The sequence below is a fragment of the Stegastes partitus genome, unplaced genomic scaffold (genome assembly GCF_000690725.1).
Source record: "Stegastes partitus isolate 25-593 unplaced genomic scaffold, Stegastes_partitus-1.0.2 Scaffold127, whole genome shotgun sequence".
Lineage (NCBI taxonomy): Eukaryota > Metazoa > Chordata > Actinopteri > Pomacentridae > Stegastes > Stegastes partitus.
This window is the reverse complement of record NW_007577858.1, coordinates 85,187-106,498: the sequence shown is the minus strand read 5'-3', so window position 1 is coordinate 106,498 and position 21,312 is coordinate 85,187. Positions and strand designations below refer to the sequence as shown.

At 40.6% G+C, this 21,312-nt stretch overlaps 2 protein-coding genes and 1 non-coding gene across 3 annotated transcripts in view; 2 read left to right on the top strand and 1 right to left on the bottom strand.

Moving 5' to 3' along the window:
* Positions 1-2,386: 2,386 nt before the first annotated feature.
* On the bottom strand, positions 2,387-8,100 carry cry5 (cryptochrome circadian regulator 5). The gene is made up of 11 exons (XM_008278557.1): positions 8,015-8,100; positions 6,494-6,718; positions 5,841-6,035; positions 5,623-5,741; positions 5,320-5,474; positions 4,939-5,079; positions 4,657-4,824; positions 4,375-4,515; positions 3,645-3,796; positions 3,347-3,567; positions 2,387-3,238 (listed from the first exon to the last, which is right to left on the bottom strand). Exons 2-11 carry the CDS (start codon positions 6,706-6,708, stop codon positions 3,177-3,179), a joined length of 1,569 nt encoding a protein of 522 aa, XP_008276779.1. The 5' UTR covers positions 6,709-6,718; positions 8,015-8,100; the 3' UTR covers positions 2,387-3,176.
* Positions 8,101-8,422: 322 nt separating this feature from the next.
* On the top strand, positions 8,423-8,494 carry trnah-gug (transfer RNA histidine(anticodon GUG)). The gene has a single exon. It is a non-coding gene; the product is annotated as a tRNA-His (tRNA).
* Positions 8,495-12,487: 3,993 nt separating this feature from the next.
* The window catches only part of LOC103354945 (FERM domain-containing protein 5-like), an 82,622-nt gene continuing 73,797 nt past the window's right edge, over positions 12,488-21,312 (top strand). The window contains exon 1 of the mRNA XM_008278554.1: positions 12,488-12,589. Within this exon, the coding sequence (XP_008276776.1) occupies positions 12,488-12,589 (102 nt within the window). The remainder of the gene's footprint in view (positions 12,590-21,312) is intronic.

Below are 21,312 nucleotides of genomic sequence, written 5' to 3'. Positions count from 1 at the left end.
ACAGGGTTCGTCATGCAGGGCAAATGTAAATTGTTATAATCAGTCATTATAACCTGAGTGGTAATGGACAAACCCACGTCTACAGGACTGTTGTTGTCCAGGATGTGTGCAGAGGTGTGTGTGTGTGCGCGCCAGGTGAAGACAGGGATAGACTCAGATAGGTTCAAAGCAGGTTGGACAACTGTCAGCTCTTCAGTTTCACTGTGGCATTTATTTACCAGCTCCATGGACATCCAATAAATAGTGACCTTTCAACGTGTGGTCATGAACCTTTTTTCTCTCGACTTCCTCTTGTCGCTCACTGTTTTTCCTGCGATAATGTCATTAACACAGACTCAAAAGACAAGAGGAGAAAGTACCTTTTTCCACGAAAATAAGCTTCAGCTATCTGAGTAGCTGGCCATCAGAGAACACCTGCCTTCAGCATCCATTATGCCCTTTCATGCACGAAGTCAGGCAAAATAAATGCCAGTGTCGTTCCATTTTTCTGTGCAGTCACAACATTTTGTCAGGGTTACAGGATGGATGCTGCTTGTAGCTTCTCTCCAGGTGAAGTAGCCTCACAACTGGTGCCTTTGTGTTGCATGACAGAGTCTGTTATTTGTCATCTCTGAAGCATAGAATTTGAATGGGTAAAATGGACATGTTCACAGGCGTTGCAGTAATCCTCAGAATATGGTGATGTAAACTTCATCTGACCCATTTGAGGCCAAGTGGTCAGACCATGGTTTGAGCGAATGTGTGCTGGTCAGTACTGACATACAGTTTACGTGATTTTGAAAGCCTGCTGATTAAAACTATTTCTGACAAATGGTGCTCCGAATAAACTGTACAGAAGATTTGCCCTGTTATTATGGCCAGAGATTTATTTACATGTATTGTCTTACAACATGCTGGTTGGCTTTTTCTTATTCTTCATGTAAGTTATATAGAAAATTGTAATTAACTATTTGATGTTGCTGTGGAGCAGATAAACTCCTGAGACAAATCGCTACTTTTAAAGCTACATGAAACACCAGCTGCATGGGAACACGCTGTTCTAATTCAACCGGGATATTACGGTTCCCAGATCCAAGATGGTTTGAGTAGTGAGGTGTCGACACAGACGCACGGGGAGAGGGGATACACCAGTGGACAAACAGGGGAGGAGGCAGTTATAATTGGGATTCTGATCATAGAATAATGAATCTCTCTGGGACCTGGGCCAAATTCGTGCATTTATAGGATCAGAAGTTGGTGGAATATATCCAGGTATACCTGATTCCCGTAGCATATAATAAAAAGAAAGAAAAACATCAAATAAACCTGTAATCGGCCTAAGCGATGTAATTTCATAAAGACCTGCTGAGCACTGCCATGAGAGTTTACTGGCAGTTGACTGGCCTGGTGCCAAGTGCACCCCAAAACACCATCCTGCATGCACGCACAGTTGGACAGCAGATTGTTTTGATGTTTGACAGGTCTCTGTGGAAACTGAGCTTGGCTTTGTACGGCCGTCTGGCCTGCTGCTGAGGTTGTGACATCATCCCCTGGATATTCACACCAGTGTCAGCTCCAAGGAAGCAGAAACAGGAGAAGACTTGACCTCCAAGAACAGCTGTGTGTCGCACACACTCTTACACACATCTCGCCTTTATGTAGCACTGCACTGCTCGCACTGACTGCTGCCAATCACATGCACAGACAGTAAACATGCACTGCTTGCGGTTTCTATACTGACTAATGAGTCTAAGGTTATACTGCACGGGAAGCATAATCCTGTTGGACAGAATCTAAATGCCACTATTATATATAATTATGGAATAATAAATCAAAGTTTTAGGATTGAGGAAGCTGAAAACTGATTTTCTTACCAGAAGCAGATGAATGACATTACGAGTAGAATTACTGCAAACTTGGAGATGAAGTGAAACATGAACTTCAAGTGAGGGCTATTAGAATTAAATACTAAATATTTAAATCCCAACACAGTATCACTTTCAGTATTTTTTGTCTTGCAGCACATATTTCAAGTATAAAATATCAACAACTCAGCGCTGAGCACAGCTGCTGTGAGAACTTATTTTTCTCCTTTTTGTTCCTAATAGCAAATGTACACATTTATTCATAAATATCTAAAACTGACTACAAGCAGCAGATCAAATCCTCCAGACATATTTCTAGTATTTCCTTGGTTCACTTGAGCGTCTTACTGAATGAATTCAGCAGCTAGAATTGCAGTGTCCTCTAGTGGTAACAGCTGGAGCTCTACAAGATGTTTGGATATTTCACGCAAAAGCAGAAAATCCTGAAGAAAATTTAAATGATTTGAAAGTGGACATGATGCCATTTTATTTTGTGATTTAAGCTGATAGAGGAGTATTGTAAACACGATTTCACATGTAAATCTGGTTCATATTTAGCATATTTTTTATTTAAATTGGACACAAACTCCTGAGTAGTCATATGCAACATATTTACTATTGTAATCAAACAAACAAGCACAGACCTACTTGTTACGCAGACTGAAGCGGCCTCCCAAGTCCACACTACTATGAAAATCCTACACAGTATGACCCATGTACTGATGATGCACTAACTCTGTTTTCTACAGCTACTTTAATAACATGTCACCATATTTTACCATTTTATACTAACAGGAGATAAATATCTGTGATGCACCGGTAAGTAAAAAAAAAAAATAAAAATTCTGAAAAAAATACTTTTTCCCAAGATTTTTTGAAACAGTTTCTTCAATTAAATTTAAATGAATTACTTTTTCCCCAATTGTGCACTCTACTGTAAGTGAATAATATGCATGTTAATGGTGCAGACAGTCTGGACAGACTATACTTCACTTTGTCTCTCGTCCAGTGTGAACACCAGATACTCCAACCTGCTGCAGTATTTATAGTAGTGTGGATTTGACATGGTAACAAATTGTAGTCTTTAGACAAGTTGAGGTCTTTAGAAAATGTAACGTAATCTCAATGCAAGAAATACCCTTCTGACCCAAACCATTTTACCAACTTATAAACACAGAATAGAAAAAGTACAAATAAAATAACAGTATTTAAAATATAAAATGGTAACCAGTAAAGGGCATAATAAAAAAAAAAGAGGATATCTGCTGACTTTGTAATGAACAATCACTGATTTCACAGTAACTTCATTACTTTGTAGTAATTTGTGTACCATTAGTTTGTCTTGCTCTTCTTCTTCAGCATGTCAACAACAGATGGAGCTTTGCGCTTTACACCTTAGAGAAAAACACAAGGAGAAATATTTTAAAAAGAGGACTTACTGCAAACACGACTAACGTCAAAGGAGACAAAGCTCTTGAGAGAGTGTCTGTTTCTTGCAATACCTTGCTTTTTGCTGGGTGACTCAGTGGTGTCTGGGGATCTCTTTGCATAAGCCATCTTCATTCTCTGAATGTTTTTCTTGCTGATCACTTCATGCTCGACAATGGGACGCGGGTAGTCTTTACCCACAATGCATCCTGCTGCCTGCTGGATACTGCGTGGAGCTTTCCAAGGTTCATAGATGTACTGTGCTGGGAACTTCTTTAGGAGAGGAAGGTACTTTCTGCAAACAGAATACAGTTGAAATAACTGGATACAATACGTGCTCAGAATTTGAGCTTAACAGGTTTACAATCTTACTTGATGTAGTCTCCATTTTTGTCTGTCTTCTTGCCAAAGGCGACAGGAGAGTAAACTCTGAAAAACTGGTGGAAGAAAGTGCTGGCTGACAGCCACTGCCAGTTTCCAGCATTCAGAGCCCAGTCGCCATCCAATAAAAGCTCCTCAAACACCTTCAGGAGCAGAGAAGAGAATGAGATAAACTAGATCTCCACTGATTTAGCATTGCATTCATTTCTATAACATTGCTGGACTTCTCTTAGACAGTTAAAAACTAAAACAAGGATAAAACCAGGAATTTTTAATTTAATTTTAATTCAATGCATTTTTCTTTTCTCTCAAAACCTACACATGACCCACAATGCATCTAGATTACTAAAGCTCAGGTTGAGATTCTGCTCTATTAAGCAAGTAGCAGCTAATAGACCTTATCTTCAGTTTATTTGATGAATTTGAATATTAGTCGTCTGTAACAGTACTTTGCAGTATTTTGTAGTTCCAAACAGCTAAAGATCAAAATCTTCAAGATTTTAATTAAAAGACGGTCCTGTTAGTCTGAGATGCTGTTCAGATTTGAAAGCGCCATTTGCAGAACCATTTCATCAATACGTCACCATCATTACTTGTTATTTTTCAGTTGTCTGTCATATAGACACATTCATCCATGTGCTGTGGGCCTTCCCGGGTTTTGTGTTTGTTCTTTGGTGAAATTAACCATATGTAAATTATACATGCGATATAATTTAGACACCTTCTGTCCTTCTTCCCAGTTGATCCACAGGTCTCCCCTGGTGAGGAAACAAGCGACGGCGTGTCTGGCCAGGTGGTGGATCCAGCCCTCCTGTCTCAGCTGGGTCATGATGGCGTCGATGAAGGGGAACCCAGTCCGAGCCTTAAAGAACATGAATTATAACTTATACCAAAAGTTAGATTACATTAGATAGATTGAATTAGATACATGAGATACACATTATTACAACTCTTCTTCCAGTGCTCTCAGCGACACTTTCATTTATGGAGTCAATCTTAGTACCTCTCTCCATGCAGCTAGATGTTCAGGATTCGTGTCCCAGTCCACCTGCGTGCACACATGGTTGCCCTTCATCTTGTTAAAGTTCGGGATTCCCACACTGGCAGTGTAGAAGAACTCTCTCCACAGTAACTGGCCATGCAGAGAAACTGGAGGAGCTGAGTGCTTTTTCTGATGAAACAAATCACACAAGTTACAGCCACACAAGAGAGAACTTCCATTTGAGACCATCAACTGTGCAGGCTTGTTCTACCGGCAGAAACTACACTGTGACGCCCCACTCACCCCCTGATAGACGTCCGTGAGCCTCCACCAGAAGGTTCTCACTGACAAGCAGCCAAACGTGACATATGGACTGAGAACGGTGGTGCTGGGGCTCAAAGAGTTTGGAGAAGTCTGCGGCTTCTCAAAGTTGCACACCCATCCCTGGATAAAGGAGACAAGAGGTGAAACTAGTGAATCAGACAGAGAATATATATGTTATCTGTCAGAACAAGATGACTCAATCAAACGTTGTACATGTCTGGCTTGGAGGTTGATATTCTCGTCTCTTTCTCATTCAAGGTGACTTTCTTGGTTTCTGTCTAAAATTATCTCGTTTTGTCGATAGTTCACAGCCTTCAGTGTTGCAGATAAAGAGGAGCTGTGGGTGTGAAGCTCATATACCGTTCTTTTCATATGTTCATCTAGTCTCCTGAGGGCCTCCTGTTCTCCTCCTGGGAACAAATCCTCTCCAAGAGATGTGGTGTCGTGGCCGAGCTCCTCCAGTGCAGGAATCCCATATTTCTCCTCGTGTTTTTCTGAACAGGGCGTCTTCACATCTTTGACAGAGGAGATATGTTTAATCTAGTGCTGCAAAAATTTCACATCTGTATGTTTCGAGGAATGTGTTTATATCAATGCAAGATATAACTTTTATTCCAAAAGTTAATTCAGCGACATTATCTCGTGTTTCTGGCAGTGACATACCTTTCATGTTTTCCATGGCTGGAGCAGGAATCGGCCTTTTAGGGGAACCGAGACCCTTCACTATTGCCTGCAAACGGTTGTATGTAAGGGGAGTCTTTCCATTGTTTTCCTCAATTATTCTGTTAGGATACAACAAACACTGTAATAAAATACAGGCAACAGAGAGAAAACTGTGAGTCAAACTCCAACTGTGTCTGCACGCTCAGCATGAGTAATACCTCTCTATGTCATAAAGAGTGTGTGAGATTTTGTAGATGACTTCAACTCCATGCTCTTTGGCGAGCTCGGTCACTTTTTTGTCGCGGCTCAGACTGTAGGGCTCTGTGTCGTACTCATAGGTCAGCTTTGTCACGTTCCACTTCTGAAACAACTTGGGGAGCACATCCTCTGGCCTCCCCCTCATCACGAACAGCCTGAGGAATCAAACACAACACAATACATGTTTGGTAACACCAGTCTGGCTTACATCTTATGCAGACAAGATATTTATTAAGATCTAGTAGTGCTATTCAGTTTTCTTTTTGGACTGATTTTTGATTAAAAAACAGTTATTTTAAAATGTGCTACTTTGGCTGTGATGCAGCTACCTCCATACATCTGTAGTCACCACTCCGATCAGCACTGAAGGATGAATGTTGCAAAGTTCTCTTTTAATTAAACATTTGTAAAACATAAATGAACCAAGCATTTCAACCAGGTTTTGTGTTGGGATTTAAGTCATTCAAAATGCTGAAACTGAGATTTTTACAGCAAATATGTATTGGTTGATCCGTATGGTAATAGCCATTCAACATTACAAAAGCAACAACATCAATATTCAATATGTAAAATATCAATGTTCAATATTTCTGAATGTCGCCTGTGTTTCTACCTAGAGTTGAGTTTCCTGAGGCTGCAGTCCAGGTCTTTGAGGGCTCCAATGAGGAACCTCCAGCGGTTGATGCCCACGCAGGTGTTGTTATGGAGGTGAGGGTCCAGGATGAACACGGGGTACAGTTCCTTACAGTCCCTCAGAGCAGCCATCAGTGCTGGGTTATCATGCAACCGAAGTCCCTTGCGGAACCAGTGAATACATGTTTGAGCCATGCCTACGAACCTGTGAACGCATACATCACAGATGTTAAGTTGGGATAATATGAGGAGATAGAACTTTATTAATCCTGACGTAAATTCTTGTGTCAGATATGCTAAAAATAAAAGGATGAGTGAAAGCTAATAGAGTTCAAAGAGTTTGAGTCTCACATAAACTAATGTGCATTTTAAACACTGGAGTTTTCTCCTAACTGTGGAGATTTTTAGAAGTAAGCTCAAGACAGCTCCTTTTCCTACTGCTTTTAATTCATCAGTTATATTTCAGAATAAACTGATTATCAACCTGGCTGATTACTGGGGCTAATATTTAGTATTTTCTGAATATCTGTACTGTTATTTTTACTAACCAAATATGAATAAATTAACTCCTTTAGGTCTGATGTAGCTGCCTCTCTCTGTGGTCTGAAGCAATGTCTCTCTAACAGAGACACAACCTGTGAAACCTGCACAGGAAGCTAAATCAGCTCACCTCTGGCCTAAACTGCCTGTACTTCTACTACACTGGTCTGTACATTCTTCCCTATTTAATTCTAAGTCCTTTTTGTGTTTAACGGTGTGATTCATTTCTTACATGATTACATTTTCCTGATATTTGAACTTTTTTTCTCCTTATGTTTTAGTTAACCAGTTTTCATTATTCTTTACTTTCTTATTTGTGTTCAGACTTCCAAAGTCTATTTGTGCCATTTTTCTTCTTGTTGCTGGAAGACTTTCAACTGCAATTACATTAAATGTGTGTGAAAGTGTCTGCATAATGACAATAAAAAGGATTCTGACTCAGATTCAGATTCCATAATGGAAGTGCAATTTATTTAACTTTTCTGTGGTGTTTCTGATTTATTTAATGTAATTAATGTAATTTAATTCTTCAGTATGTTTCACTTTTGCCTGTAAAGCACTTTAAATAGCCTCTGTGTATAATAAAGTGCTATATAAACGAACTGGTTGTCTTTTAGTTATCTTTTTTTTTTCAGAGAAGTGATTTTGAAGCTACAAAAGCCAATAAAATCAGAAAGACGTTGCTCTGCAAATGGTTATCTCGTGAAGTTATATTTCAAATAAATGTCATTAAAAAAAAAAAACAACTCTACTGTAGTTAACAGAACTGCAGGGAAAACGACACATTAGAAAGTTTTCAAATTCGTGTCTGAATTAAACACCAATTTGCAGGAGACTGTGTAGAGCTGTCACCACAAGCCCAATACAGTAAACACACATCGTGATAACAAAAGTGCTACACCGTCAGTGAAACACTGAAAAAAAAACAAAATGGTGCACAGTGGAGAAGCAAAAATATTACCTTAATCGCGACTTAAAACGTACAGTTGTTCTCTGTTGCCTCTCTGCTGTGTTTACTGAGAAACTCGGTGTTTGGTAACGTGCACGCTGACTCTGTTACAAAACGGGAAACAGCGTCACGTGGGCAGCAGCGTCAGCCAATCAGAGGCAGCAGTTTACGGTCCGTCCACCAGATGTCAATGTTGCGCTGAACGTAACGGACGTCAAACATTGTCACAAAATGAGTCGCTTAAAGCTGTTAAAAGCTGCATTCTGCTACGTCTGTGGAGCCAGGACATGTGGGAAAGTCTAAATCACTCAGCTGCAAGTCACCAGAGTGAAATACGAAAAAATGTTTTGAGGCGATGTGCGGAGTTTGCTAAAGACACCACGTTTTTGCTTCTCAATAGTCACCAGCTCATCGTAGCTCGCCGTGATCGTATAGTGGTTAGTACTCTGCGTTGTGGCCGCAGCAACCCCGGTTCGAATCCGGGTCACGGCATTGTGGGACAATGTCACGGCAGATGAGCTGTCTTTTGATTTTCTGTACTTCATATTTATCGTGGACACATGCAGTTAGCAATTAGTTGTTTAAACGTTTCCTTTATACTATACTAAGCAACAGCTCGTTTTGCTGCTGCATGAAAAACACCAGCTCACTCTTTTTTATGGTGGTCTACATCGTTCAGCCTACCATTGAAAGCAACTCAGTTTTTAATTCAAGCCAAAATACAAAGAAGACGATGGCTATGAAGTTATTTATTAATGTATTTATTTTTTTTATCACTTCCCCGTCGTTACCGATAAGCACCACCAGAGGGCGACATAGTAGGAGAAACTGTAGACTTGGACCAAATTCATCCAGCAGAACTCTTTCTCTGCACTAAGAAAAATAAGCAAAGCACTTAACTCCAGCTGATTAAATTCAAGAACATGACAGATACTGGAACTAGAATAAACACAAGTCCTTTAATAAATGTATCCTGTTCAACACATTACCCCTCTCTGCCTTTTGCATACTTGTGTTGTACTCTTGTTTTGTTGCACATTATTATTTGCTCTACACTTCCCACGGGACTTTTCTACTTGACATATTACACTGATTGTACATTTTGCATTATACATTTCTTATTGTTTATTTTTGCTTATTTATCTAGTAACTTTATCTTTGTGCTGTAACAACCATATTTCCCCTTGGGGGATACCAAAGTATTTCTATTCTATTGTTTTAAAGCAAAGGATGTGTCTATGGATTGTTACTCTGATGTAGGAAACGATTCCAGCTTTCCAATTCTTCTTCTTATTTATTTATTTATTTATTTATTTATTTTATTTTATTTTTTACATTTTCAGACCACTTTGGAATGAAAAAACAAAAGTGAAAACATTTTGCATTGTTAACTTTAAATCATGAGTTAAATGATGAAACAGCGAAGAGTTTACACAAGTTATCTTATGAAGCTTGTACAAAAAATAAATAAATAAAATAAAAATAAAAACAAAAACACATGTTAGAGCCAAATTCATTATTTTATATTTGATAATATTACAGTTGAAAGTAAAGTGGTAATGTTAAAGATCGATAACTTTATCATGATTCTGGAAAAATGTATTGAATAAAATGCATAATTTAGTAATGTTAAGTTTAAAATAGATTTGAGTTTGAGCTTCCAGTCAAGAGTGTCATTGTAATGCTGCTGATGAAGCTTAATTCATCAGATTGAAGCCACAGACCTTGGAAGCGACAGGTTTTTTTTGACCATCTGATTTTGTATATTTTTATTTCCTATTAAACCCTTGAAATGAAGAATTCGTCCCACTCGCATTTCAAATACTTGTTGCTAGACTGACTTCAAACAGCGATACAGAAGACGACGGAACAGAGTGCCACTACAACAAGTATATAAGCAGACTTCCCAGGGTGCCTTGTTAGAGTGTTAAAACTCTCCAGGGACTCGCTTGTGCTTTTTTTTGTAGTTTGAGGAAACAAAACATGGTGGACACTTGGTATATGTCTGTAATGAAGGGCAGTTTCATTACCTATATGGTAGTTCACATTCTGGGATAAAGACATAATAAGACACAAGACAATGACTGTTAGATAGCTTTAATGAGCTTAGCTTTGGGGCTAACAATTGCTGCCATGTGCTGTTTGATGGCCTCTCCTTACAGCACTGGGTGAAAACCCTGGTGAGGCCTACAAGACAAAAAAACAGTTTTAGTAACATGATTAAGTGACTGGACTTAATTAAAACTGAATGACCATAGAAGTGGGTATGTGGCATTATTTTAAGAATGTATAAATTGAAAAGTTTGAGTTGACTCACATCTTGTTTGTCTCCTCAGGTGTTCCAGTACAAACACAAAAGTCCCAATGGGCTGAAACACATTTTTAAAAGGTTCTGGGACAAACCAAGTGTGGGTGAGGAGAGGGTGAAAAATAATTTCTTCAGGTGATAAAATAAATGCATTGCTCGATGAGGATGTTGGTAGTAATTTTTAGGAAATAAATATTCGGTTTTAATGTTTGTTATTATAGTCAAAGGTAAATATGTGTTGTATTTTTGTGTATTTCTTGTGTTTGATTATTTTAGGTTAACCCTTATGTTGGTAGGCCTGAGGGACTGATTAGAGGCTGCCTATAAAAAGCTGGCAGTTGCGCAAGACCAAGGCCAGGGGGTTCCTCAACATGCCACCAGGTATCTGCCTTGCTGTGTTTGTTTTTAAATTGTTTGTTGTTGTTGTTGTTGTTGTTTTTGTTTTGTAATGTGAGATTGGTCTGCTCCTTCTCTTGCCTCAAGCCTCCTGCTTTATCCAGCCACAAAACGGTCATCCTAACAATGTCTTTGTTAAATTAAATTCTGGTTGTTTCTTTTCACAATATTTAAAAATAAATAAGTAAATTCTAAGCATGAAAAAGGTTATTACTGTATTTAGTGTCTACGTCCACAGTTTGACTATTGTGCTCACCGTGTCCAGGAGCACTTACACAGATGGTCTTTGTACTGAATCTGGTCAAAATGGTTTGTTTCTTTTCTTTCTTCTGCTGAGGCTGTAAGCTGTCAGGGCTATGTGGAAAACGAACATGGTACATTTCAGAAAACGTGATGGACAAGTATGTCTGCCTGTAACTATGTGACTAATTGATTCAGCTTAATTGATCAAGTTTATTAAAAAATGTTTTCTTAAGTTAATTTGTCTCAGCAAGTTTTACTGTCATAGGATGACTTAAAGGTAATTCATCAACCAAAGTGAAGATAAGTCACATTCAAATGATTTGGAGCGAAGAAAGGTAATAGTGTGATGAGATGTTTCTCTTTGTTTTATGTGGCTTCATATAAACCATAGTTAAGTAGATTACATGTATGGGACATGAATGACCTGCCTGAGGAAATCAGGTCAGCAGAGTCTGTGTTCTCTTTTAAGTCACTTCTTAAAACACATTTTTATCGGAGAACTTTTCCTGATTTTTATTTATGTTTTATAGCCTCTTGTTCTTCTGACTGGTTTTATCCACAAAGCTGGTTCATAAAACAAAAATTAAATTACTATTTGTGTGTTTTATTATTGTTGTTTTGTTTTTATCTTATTCTGTGTGCTTTATTTTATTTCATTTTTAATCTTTTCTTTATTGGAAAGCACTTTGTTTTGAAAAGTGCTCTATAAATAAAGTTTGTTATTATTATAAGACATGAAGGTTAAAATACAGGAATTTTAAAAGCTCTTGCTGCCTTCAAGTGCAGTCGGAAAAATCGATCTTAACTACAGAGCACAAATCGAGAAAGTGGTAAATTGGAAAGTCTGACTTGTGATTGGCTTCTTAGATGTGACGTGAGTCGAGGGCAGCCTATGAGCTTATTTCAAGAACATTTGGGTAATTCATAACAGTTATTGATTGATCGATTCATTCTCCAACGTGTGCAGCAGCACAGCGCGTCTGCATGCTCGTCTGACTTGTAAAAGTGCAGGCCTCGCTCTGTTATCATTCCCAACATGTGGCGATAGTCACGACCTTCAGCAGCCTATCGGAATTTCTGCTCCTGTCGGTAAATCAGTGAAGGCAGCACCTCAGTCTGAGCTCCGTTGGCTGACTGACTCGCCATTCAAGCAGCAGCCCGCCCAGCAGCACCGAGAGCGGCATGGCAACGGCGGGGAGACGGGGGGAGAAGGTGTGGTGAGGGGTGACAGTTTAACCGGACCAGAGAGCAGCAGCAGCAGCAGCAGCAGAGGCAGCAGAGGCAGCAGCACTGGTTCACTCCTCGCTGACTGGAGAGACGCGGGAGGCTCCAGTCAGCGCTTCACACACCACAGCTGATCAAACGATGCGCCACCGCCGCGTCTCCGCACAGTCGCCGCCGCTGACCAGGTGTTGGAGCAAAGAGCAAGGACGTCGTTAACGTGACAGAGAAATTTGTTTAAAAAGCCAAACTTGTATGCACAGCCTGTGTGCTGTGTTTGCACTTCTCTCTGGTCCCGTTCGCAGACGATCGAGAAGATGCTGAGCCGACTGATGAGCAGCAGCATCAGGAGTCTGGACAGGGAATGCAACTGCACTGTGAGACTGCTGGACGACTCGGAGTACACCTGCACGATTCAGGTCAGTGGTGTGCAGCGTTTCCTGCCTCTCAGATCACCTTGTAGCGGAGGACGTGCTAATGACACGGGGTGGTGAGCAGGTAAAACGACGCTTCCCCGCTCGTCTCTCTCTCTCTCTCTCTCTCTCTCTCTCTCTCTCTCTCTCTTTCAATCTGCTGCTTGCAGGAAAACATTGAGATTAAAGGATCTGTTTGGTTCATTCAGCTCCACAGCACATCTGGTCGTGTGTTAATGCCCGTCATCGTGGGGCTGCATGCGTGTTACTTTGGTCAGACACCATACCTGTGTGGACGTGACATCATGACCGCATGTGGTGTGTGCATTGCGTAGCAGATTTAAAGGACTGTCAGACAGCACTGTCTGCCAAAAGAAAACACATCTCTGCATAAGCTGTTGTCATTCTGGCAGCTTTATGCATGCATTGATTTGAATGCATTATTAAACTAATCTGGATAATCAGATCTTGAACGATTTCAGTGGAGGGCTCAGTGAGAATGTCTGGATCCTCTGACTAACATGAGCCAATCAGAGGCATAAGAGGATTTGGTAGACAGCCAGGGTAAGCTCAATGTTGTTTAGAGTCCAGGAAAAAAAAAACAAAAAAAAACAGGGTGGAGATCTCCCAATTAATGCTAACAAAGCTGGTGCCATAGTCTCAGCTGGTTGCCCTTCAGACTGATCCGTGTTTGACCGAGGAGTTGGCGCTTTGCAGTGATGAGGGAACTTAAATTCCTTCAGTAAGGACACATCCTTTTCAAATCTACAATCATGAATACATCCCCAAAGGCTGCTGCAGCAACACCACATTGATCCAGACATAATTGGATCTTTAAACATTTAAAACTAAATGAGAAATGCACAGTGACTATCAAGAGTTCCTTGTTGTCTATATAGTTTGCTTACTATAAATATGGCACAGACCACAAACTGTGTGTAAAAGATGGACATAGCATCTGGATCTAGAAAAGTGGAGCCAATGCTGAAGTAGTCTTGCATTGCCAATGGTCTGGTTTATCATTCCGCTATGGGGCTAAAACACTTTTTTGTAAGTTGTTACACCAGCTACAGTTGTTTTGGGTGGAGCTAAGCCCGGGATGCAGCAGCAACGTCCCCTCAAAACTCGTGATGGGGGAATTGTTTTGGTGGAACATTTGCACAGGGAGATGAGCACTGTCACTAAAATGGATAAGCCACCAAAATTAAACAAAACTAGCAGAGGATTTGATTCAAATCCTCGGGAAAACTTTGCAGCATGGTCGGTTGCTGCATGGAGGTTGTTGTTTACTGTAGCAAAGAAACTGTAACGCGCAGATAGCGAAGGAGAAGGACAAAGCTGCCTGAAATGAGCGGCCAGCGGCAGGGTTACACCATCCGGCATCTTACATCTGGTAAGTCAGGCTAAATTACATAGAGGACTGTGACAAAGTGGTCCTACTTCTACCCTGATCTGTTACCTCAGAGAACATTTTCATCTTAAGTTTATGGTCTTAATTTCTAATTTAAAGTCTCCTTAAATACAACATGATGTTAATTTAGTAAATTCTGGCCTCATTCAGAGTAAATTAGACAAAGAAGAAAAGAATGCTTTTCGGTGGGGCTATTTAAATTTGCACATATAGCGTCTTGGAGTTGTCAGTCAGATCCACCCTTCGCTTCGTTACATTGGTTTTATAAGACCAAAGTGGCAACAGCAAATTGCCAAACTTGAGGCTTCAAAACAGTCTATAAATAAAAAAATCACGAAGGCTGTGTCCATCTTTTACATACAGTCTCCAGTAGAAGCACTTTGCAACACATATACAAGACAGCTTTGTTTATTGTACACTCTCATGCTAAGGTGCAAACACAACGGCTGTAAATGGACACAAAATAACCTTTTTGTTCCGGCTCCTAAATGTATTTATTCAAACTGAGTGCTAGCTTTAAAACAAAGTAGCTTGGTAAATAGTGTCTGTGGGCTCCATCAAGCCTTGCGTTGCTTATTCTCACTTTGTTGTTTTGGCTGTTTGTTTCAGCGATACGAGTCCATCATCGGCTTTTATTTGCTGTTGACACAGTAGCACAAAAGCACTGATCCAAATTTATGGTTGCATTTGAGTTTGTTTTGTTCTATAGGATGGATAATGGTGGAATTTATTGCGGGTATAAAGTGGAAAGATGTTTCCACTTTATTGGTTACTGGTGTCCTTGTTCATCTGACGGCTTAACTCAGAGGCTTCCATGTGTTTTGGTAAAACTTATTAGTGCTTCAGTCGCTCTCAGCTAGTCGGTCCCTCTCTCTGCGAGTCCTATGCAGACTTGTTTGAAGCATTTCATCTCATTTCTTGTAGTTTGAGTTGCCTGAAAAATCAATTGTTATATTGACATGAATGAAGGCGAGACGTGAATGGAGTCAGTAAACACACCGTTTGTTTGTGAGAGAGTGCAGGAGTCAGACTAAGTGATGAATGTGTATTACCTCCTTTGTAAATCGTGTGTGTGTCTTTTGTGTGGCTGCATCATTGTCAAGTCTCTTGTGTGCATCGTCTAACCTGGTCGTTTGAGTTGCCGGAGCCGTGTTTGATGCTTGTTACTTGAAGGGATTCCGGTGCTGCTGAATTAGAAATGACAGCGCACAAAGGCTATCAACACCTGCTCATTTTTAGGATCTGACGGCAAAGGCAAAGCAAGCCTTTTAATGTCTTGCAGCTTCAACCGGTAGTTCTCTGGGGACACATAAAATGGTGATTCTTACATCAGTTTCAGGTCTTTTCCTGTTTACCCCCCCTGTGAAATTTGGTAACAATGTTTTGGGTGTGGGAGAACACCGTCACGTGGTGGTGACTCCCAGCCTGTCCTCGTAGCTTCTCGTCATATTCATCTTCAGATGTAGAGAAGTGCCTTTTAGTTGATTTGGCTTTTGACCAGCTTGACAATTTAACTGTCAGTTTTAATGTTACTGTTCTGCAAGTAAAACACCGTGTATGCTTTCGCCTTCCGTTTGATCTGGGAAAGACATGGTGTGTCTGGTGTTTTTTGATGGGCTGTGTTTACTACAGTGCGGCCTGCACTTGTTCCCCCTTGACTTCTAAGCGGCTCCTTCACCCAAGCATGATTCAAAGTGTTTGGCTGTCAAGATATGCTGATCCCACCCTTTTAGCAACGGAAAGCACACAGCAGGGACAGAATGCTTAATTTCTGGTGGAGCCTCTATTGAGAGGGATTAGCTCTCTATCGACGTATTTCATTATTTGCAGCATGGAAAATAATGAAATATGCCATTATTTCACACCACGGGGCTCTTGATGGAGCACAACTGGTCTAAATGGAAACATAAATAGGATCATCGGCTTAATCAATTGTCTATTGTTTACTACAACGACGTCGGCATTTATTTGTTGGCGTCAGATTGTGTGAACACGACATTTAGGGAGCTACGTTAATTATGTTTTACACAAAACATTTGTAAAGCTAAATACACTCTGGTGATCGCTTCATTTTTCACCTGCATAAAGGACATTAGAGTGACCTCAGTGGGAGATGACAACATTTGTAGGCTTGTTGAAAATGGGAGCGGATGGTTGCCGTCCTTTCTTGGACACCTTAGAGATGTGGCCCAGAATACTGGGCCCTCACGGGGCTCAGGTCACACTCTCCATTTAGCTCAATTAGCCTACACCTCAAACTGCTGCTGTTACACTGAAATCACATCATTGGGGGGTGATGGTAGATATGACCTTCATGGAATGAAAAAAACATCTCAATGTGAAGGCAGCATGGAGTGGAAAAGAGGCTAAGCAAGAAAAGGTGAACGAGTCCTGATTGTTATCATGGATGTTGGGAACGTCACTCACTTTGACAACCAGTTTGCTAGACTCATCAGACGCCGCTACCGTCACTCAGTTCATTTTACCCATGCTGCATCCCTAGCCCCCCTCATCCACTGTTGACATGTTGCTGATTGCATGATAACCCTTGAAGCATGTAGAGACTTGTGTTCATTGATCTCTCCTGTTTTTTTTTTGACTCCATTCTGCCCTTCAGGATATTCACAGGAATCTTACATTGACAGATCGCACTGCAAACTCTTAAGCTTCAATCCACATTTGATTGATGCACAGAGCTCTTTCTGCAGGCACAACACTGGGCAGAGGGTTAATTGCTGTGGAAGCAAGCAGAGGGCAAGCATGCATCCGTGCTGGAGAGATGTTCTGCTGCTGTGGGGAAAATAGTGAAAAAGGATGGTAAGAGGAGTGCTTAAAGGCGCCATAACAGCTCAGGGAGGCTCTAGATAGACACTTGGAGGCCCAAATAGCAAAGAACAGCATGTTCAGGAGAGACAGGATCAGGAATGAGACAGTGTTCAATCACATGATGTTGGTGGTGATCATCAGCAGAAGTGAGAGCTGATTTTGAAAGTAAGTTATTTAAGCCAGGATTTTAAGAAAAGCATCGACAGTGGAAAGTAACTCAGTGGACATGGCCTGGCCGTAATCGAAGAGATGCTAAATGGAAAACCATTTCTTGCCACTTCCTGGAAGGCTGTGTGTGGATCGTCCAATAAAATGTGGTTGGTGTGAGGCTTGCTTTCTTCCATACATTCAGATGAGCTAAGCAGAACTCAGCAGTCTGCAGGGCCCATACCGGGATTTGTGTAACCTCAGAGATTTAGCTTTCCAATTTATCCATGGATATTGATTCCTTTTGTCTCTGGTGGTGTTTGGCCATTGTGGCCAGTGCTACAAATCCATTAGAAAAGGGCTGGATTTTTTTCACATCTTGCCTCTCATTCACCCATTCACACAACCACCCTCACACACTGATGGTGGCAAGTTACCACGCGAGGCATCGACTTAACCAGCGGGAGTAATTTGGGGTACTTGTGCACTTGTGGAGACATGGAGCACAGATCAAGGACAAATCAAACTGCCAAATCTGCTAATCAATAGCTGCCCTGCTCTGCCTGCGGAGCCACAGCCACCCCATCAATGATGAGATAAACAGTTTCTTGGTTCAGCATTGCAAATGAATAGTTATATATGTTATAATAAGTATGGATCCACGTCACTCACCTGCATGTCCTTGATTTTTCTAACCAGTTAAAGAATAGGACAGACATTTATTGTTTGTGGAAACACAAATCATTGAGTATCATTGTTGGTTGAACATAGACACTATCAATCTCACATGCAGCAGTGTCGTGTCCAAAATACCTTATATGCATCTGAACTATACATTAAGTTGGGGTAGAGAGACAGTAACGGTGTGTTTTTGACACCTTTTCTCTTCGAAGTGATAATGTTAAAGTGAAAAGGTTATAATACAACTTCTGCTGATTTTATGACTTCAGTGATTCTCTTTCAAAATGAACAGTCAAGACATTTTATTATTTTTCTGTTTGTGTTCCTCTGGTTTAGATTCAGCCACAGGCCACTGAACACAGTCATGCTTTTATACTACACTGAGTATCTGTGCTGCTTTTTGTTTTCACATTAACCACTGTAATTAAACAGACAACACAAATACAGGGATTATTTAGATCTACGTTTTGTTTGGCAGTTATACCCTGGATGCCTTTGAATTATGTAGTGACAGAGTCTGCTTACACAGACACGACCTAGCTCCGTTAATGAACAGAGTTACAATAGATAAAGGAGAATAAGCCTTCCACTGGCTCACATGACACTGAGTTACATTTCATGAGATTGTTTTAGGAGCATACAAGCTGTGTAATTCAAATCATCATCCATGACTGAACTATGTAGATCACCCACTCAAAATTTCAGATGTGTTTGCAGAGCTCCACATAACATACTGTGTACAGTTCATCAAATATCACCCAGCAGTCTGCCAGGGGAGTTTTGATAGGTAAATGCGGTAGTCTATTTGCTCTAAATTAACATTCCTATCGTGAACCAAAAGATGTATATCAGAGATTGAAGGCAAAATGAATGATAGAATAGCAGTGATGCAGAGAAACGTACCTCATCACTGTGAGTAAGTGCTTCAGTCACCTGGCACCGGTTCAGATCCTGTATAGCTCACTAATGAAATTAGGACTGTTCTTTTGAAGCCAAATGCAGAACTTGGAAGGAGCTCATCTCGTTTGCGTTGTGAATGCATTATTGAAATAGGTTGCTCTTGTCTCCAAAGTGGTCTCTCTGCACTCATATTGTATTCCTCTCGGTGTGCGCTGCTAAAATTGGAGTAGACGTTGTAACATATTTTGTTTTCATACATGCAAGGCTGGGTCTGCTCCTCTGCCTTTGTTGTCTTCACCTCAAAGCTTCCACACTAACGTAATGAAATTGGCTCCGTCATAAACCAGTACATAACCTATGGGGCAAGTTATTGTTCCTCACTGAGGATGGCAAGTCTATGTTCCTCACACACTGAACTACAGCAGTCATTGATTCATGCTTGATATATTACAGTTCACTTTAGTTGTCAGAGAGGATTTTCATTGCCAAATGGTGTTTATAAGATGCTGACTCCTGTCTGTGCCTTGTGACCATCAAAGTCATGTTTTTATGCTGGGCTGTAACGATGAGGCTCGTTCTGATATTGATCACTGTAAGCATGAGTCCACAGGCAGCAGCTCTGTGAGGCTGTACTTAGGTACACTGGTGCCTTCAACTAAATGGAAATGTCGTTATAAAATGCTCGCAGTATCAACAAAAACATGCTCCTGTATAGCAGATAAGATGTTGTCATTCTTAGTTTAGCATGTGAGGACCAAATTTCATGCCAGTCCATATAACAGTTGGATGGACATTTCACTCAAAGCCACAAATGTCAACCTCCTGGTGGTGCTATAGGAAAAGTCAGGGGATCACTGAAAGGTTTATCTGGGAACCTTGACATCTGTCATTATAATGCGTTCAGTACTTCCTGAGATAATTTGCAAAGTGGTGGACTGACATTGTCCTCCATAGTGCAGCTGATAAAGAGATGTGGTCATTTTCATCTATTTCTGTGTTTGGGGGTTTGTTATTGCTGGTTTAGGACTGTCTGAAGTCATGAAACGGGGAATTCTGGTAACGTCTGATGGGCAGTTGTCAGTATTTATGGCTTTGTCATGGCCAAAAATATAATAATAATAATAATAATAATAATAATAATAATAATAATAATAATAAGTAACCCAGTATGACAGATCTGACTGAAATCTCAGTCCTTACCAACTTTTGATTCGTGTTGGCATTCTGCACACAGCTTGGATCAGCTGGGACACGCATCAATGCTCTCACTGCAGTCAGAATGTCTTTGATCAGACCTCAGTCTCAGCTCCTGTGGATCTGCTCAGCGGCAGATAACAGAATTCTGCTTGGATTGGGCCGCTCCCAGGTGTAGACTGAAGGAGCTAAATAGGTAGTATTTTTAAAAGTGCTCTGTCTTTAATTTTAGACATCTTAACGATGAGAAACTGTTGATAGCCCTGCTCTCACATCGCAGTTCATGGTGCTACACGTAGCACCTTGAGTGGCGCTAAAAACAAGAGCATGTGTTCCTTCCTCAGTAAAGGTTAAGCATACAGTCTTCAACGTGTAGTTACTGAATAAAAGAATATAAATTTTACCTGACATCTGAACAGTCGGCCTGTGGCTCACAACCGTGCATGCAGAGCTTTTGGCCTGTAATAATCCACAGACTGGGAATGCTGGTCCCCTAAGTAGATTTATTTCTAACCGGTAAAAGCTTAATATAGAATAAAAAGTAGGATGTGCTTTAGACAGAGCTCTTGCTTATCTGCCTCATTGCCAGCTATGTGGCGCCCGGCTGAAATCTGCAAGAGACGCATCTTTGTGATGTGAAGGCGCTCTGCTAAATAACATGCTAATCCATAATGTGTAGAAATGGTGAGATAAGCCCTGAAGGCTTTGGTGTGCTTTCAGATTGGGACATCTGGCTGTTGGCCATGACATTAATATATACAACTCCAGTGAAGTCAGAATCCCGTCGCTCCGATGACTTAGTTGTCTCAGTTGTCAAACATTCTATCACTTTATTACTATTAAAATTGATTGTGTATGATTTAACCAACTGATAGAACCTCACTGTTTTCCTGCATCCAAACCCAAATCCTTGGCATTCAGGTACATGCAGTGGATTTGTTGGGCAACTTCATGGCACGGGGCAATCAGCGAAGAGTACTTTCACTTGTTGCCAATTGCAATGAATCATAATTCAGAGTTGCTCATAATGTATCATCTTCAATACAATCAGCAGACATTTAGGAACCGGTTGACTATTCCACAGCGAAATACACAGTTGATTTTCTTTAATGACAGACAACTTTACGACCTAAAGCTTGTGTCACCAACTTTCAGCTCGAACAGAAGGAAAAAAATACTGTGGCTTTTGGTGGGATTAAGCCTCCTCTGGCTCCCCCGAACTAACACTGGTTGTGAGGATGGTTGAAATTCAGGGTTTAAAGTTGCAGCAATTTTAAAATGTGTATGTGACAAGAGTGAATATTTATGGCTGGTTATCTCTGATGCACATGTTTGTGGAGGAGTTCGATGAGGTCAAGCTTCTGCCTGTGATGCATCAGCTCCACAGATAGGACAACTTGGCAATGCACTTAAAGCATTTGACTTTATAGCGATGTCTTTGGATTTGCTTTATAGCAGCGCCTCAGTTTATAGAAAAACAAATTATATTCTGTATATTCTTACACTCTTTTCCCTGTCCTCTATCTGTTTTATCTGTCTCGCTCTCTCCTTCAGCCCTGTTTGATGTCTC

Bases quoted from the DNA above. Each gene is read 5' to 3' on its own strand.
- cry5 (XM_008278557.1), bottom strand. From the start codon at position 6,708: ATGGCTCAAACATGTATTCACTGGTTCCGCAAGGGACTTCGGTTGCAT. The intron at 5,742-5,840 runs GTATTACTCATG...GTATCCTAACAG, and splicing joins ACTCTTTATGACATAGAGAG to AATAATTGAGGAAAACAATG. The intron at 4,516-4,656 runs GTACTAAGATTG...ATGTTCTTTAAG, and splicing joins ATCTAGCTGCATGGAGAGAG to GCTCGGACTGGGTTCCCCTT.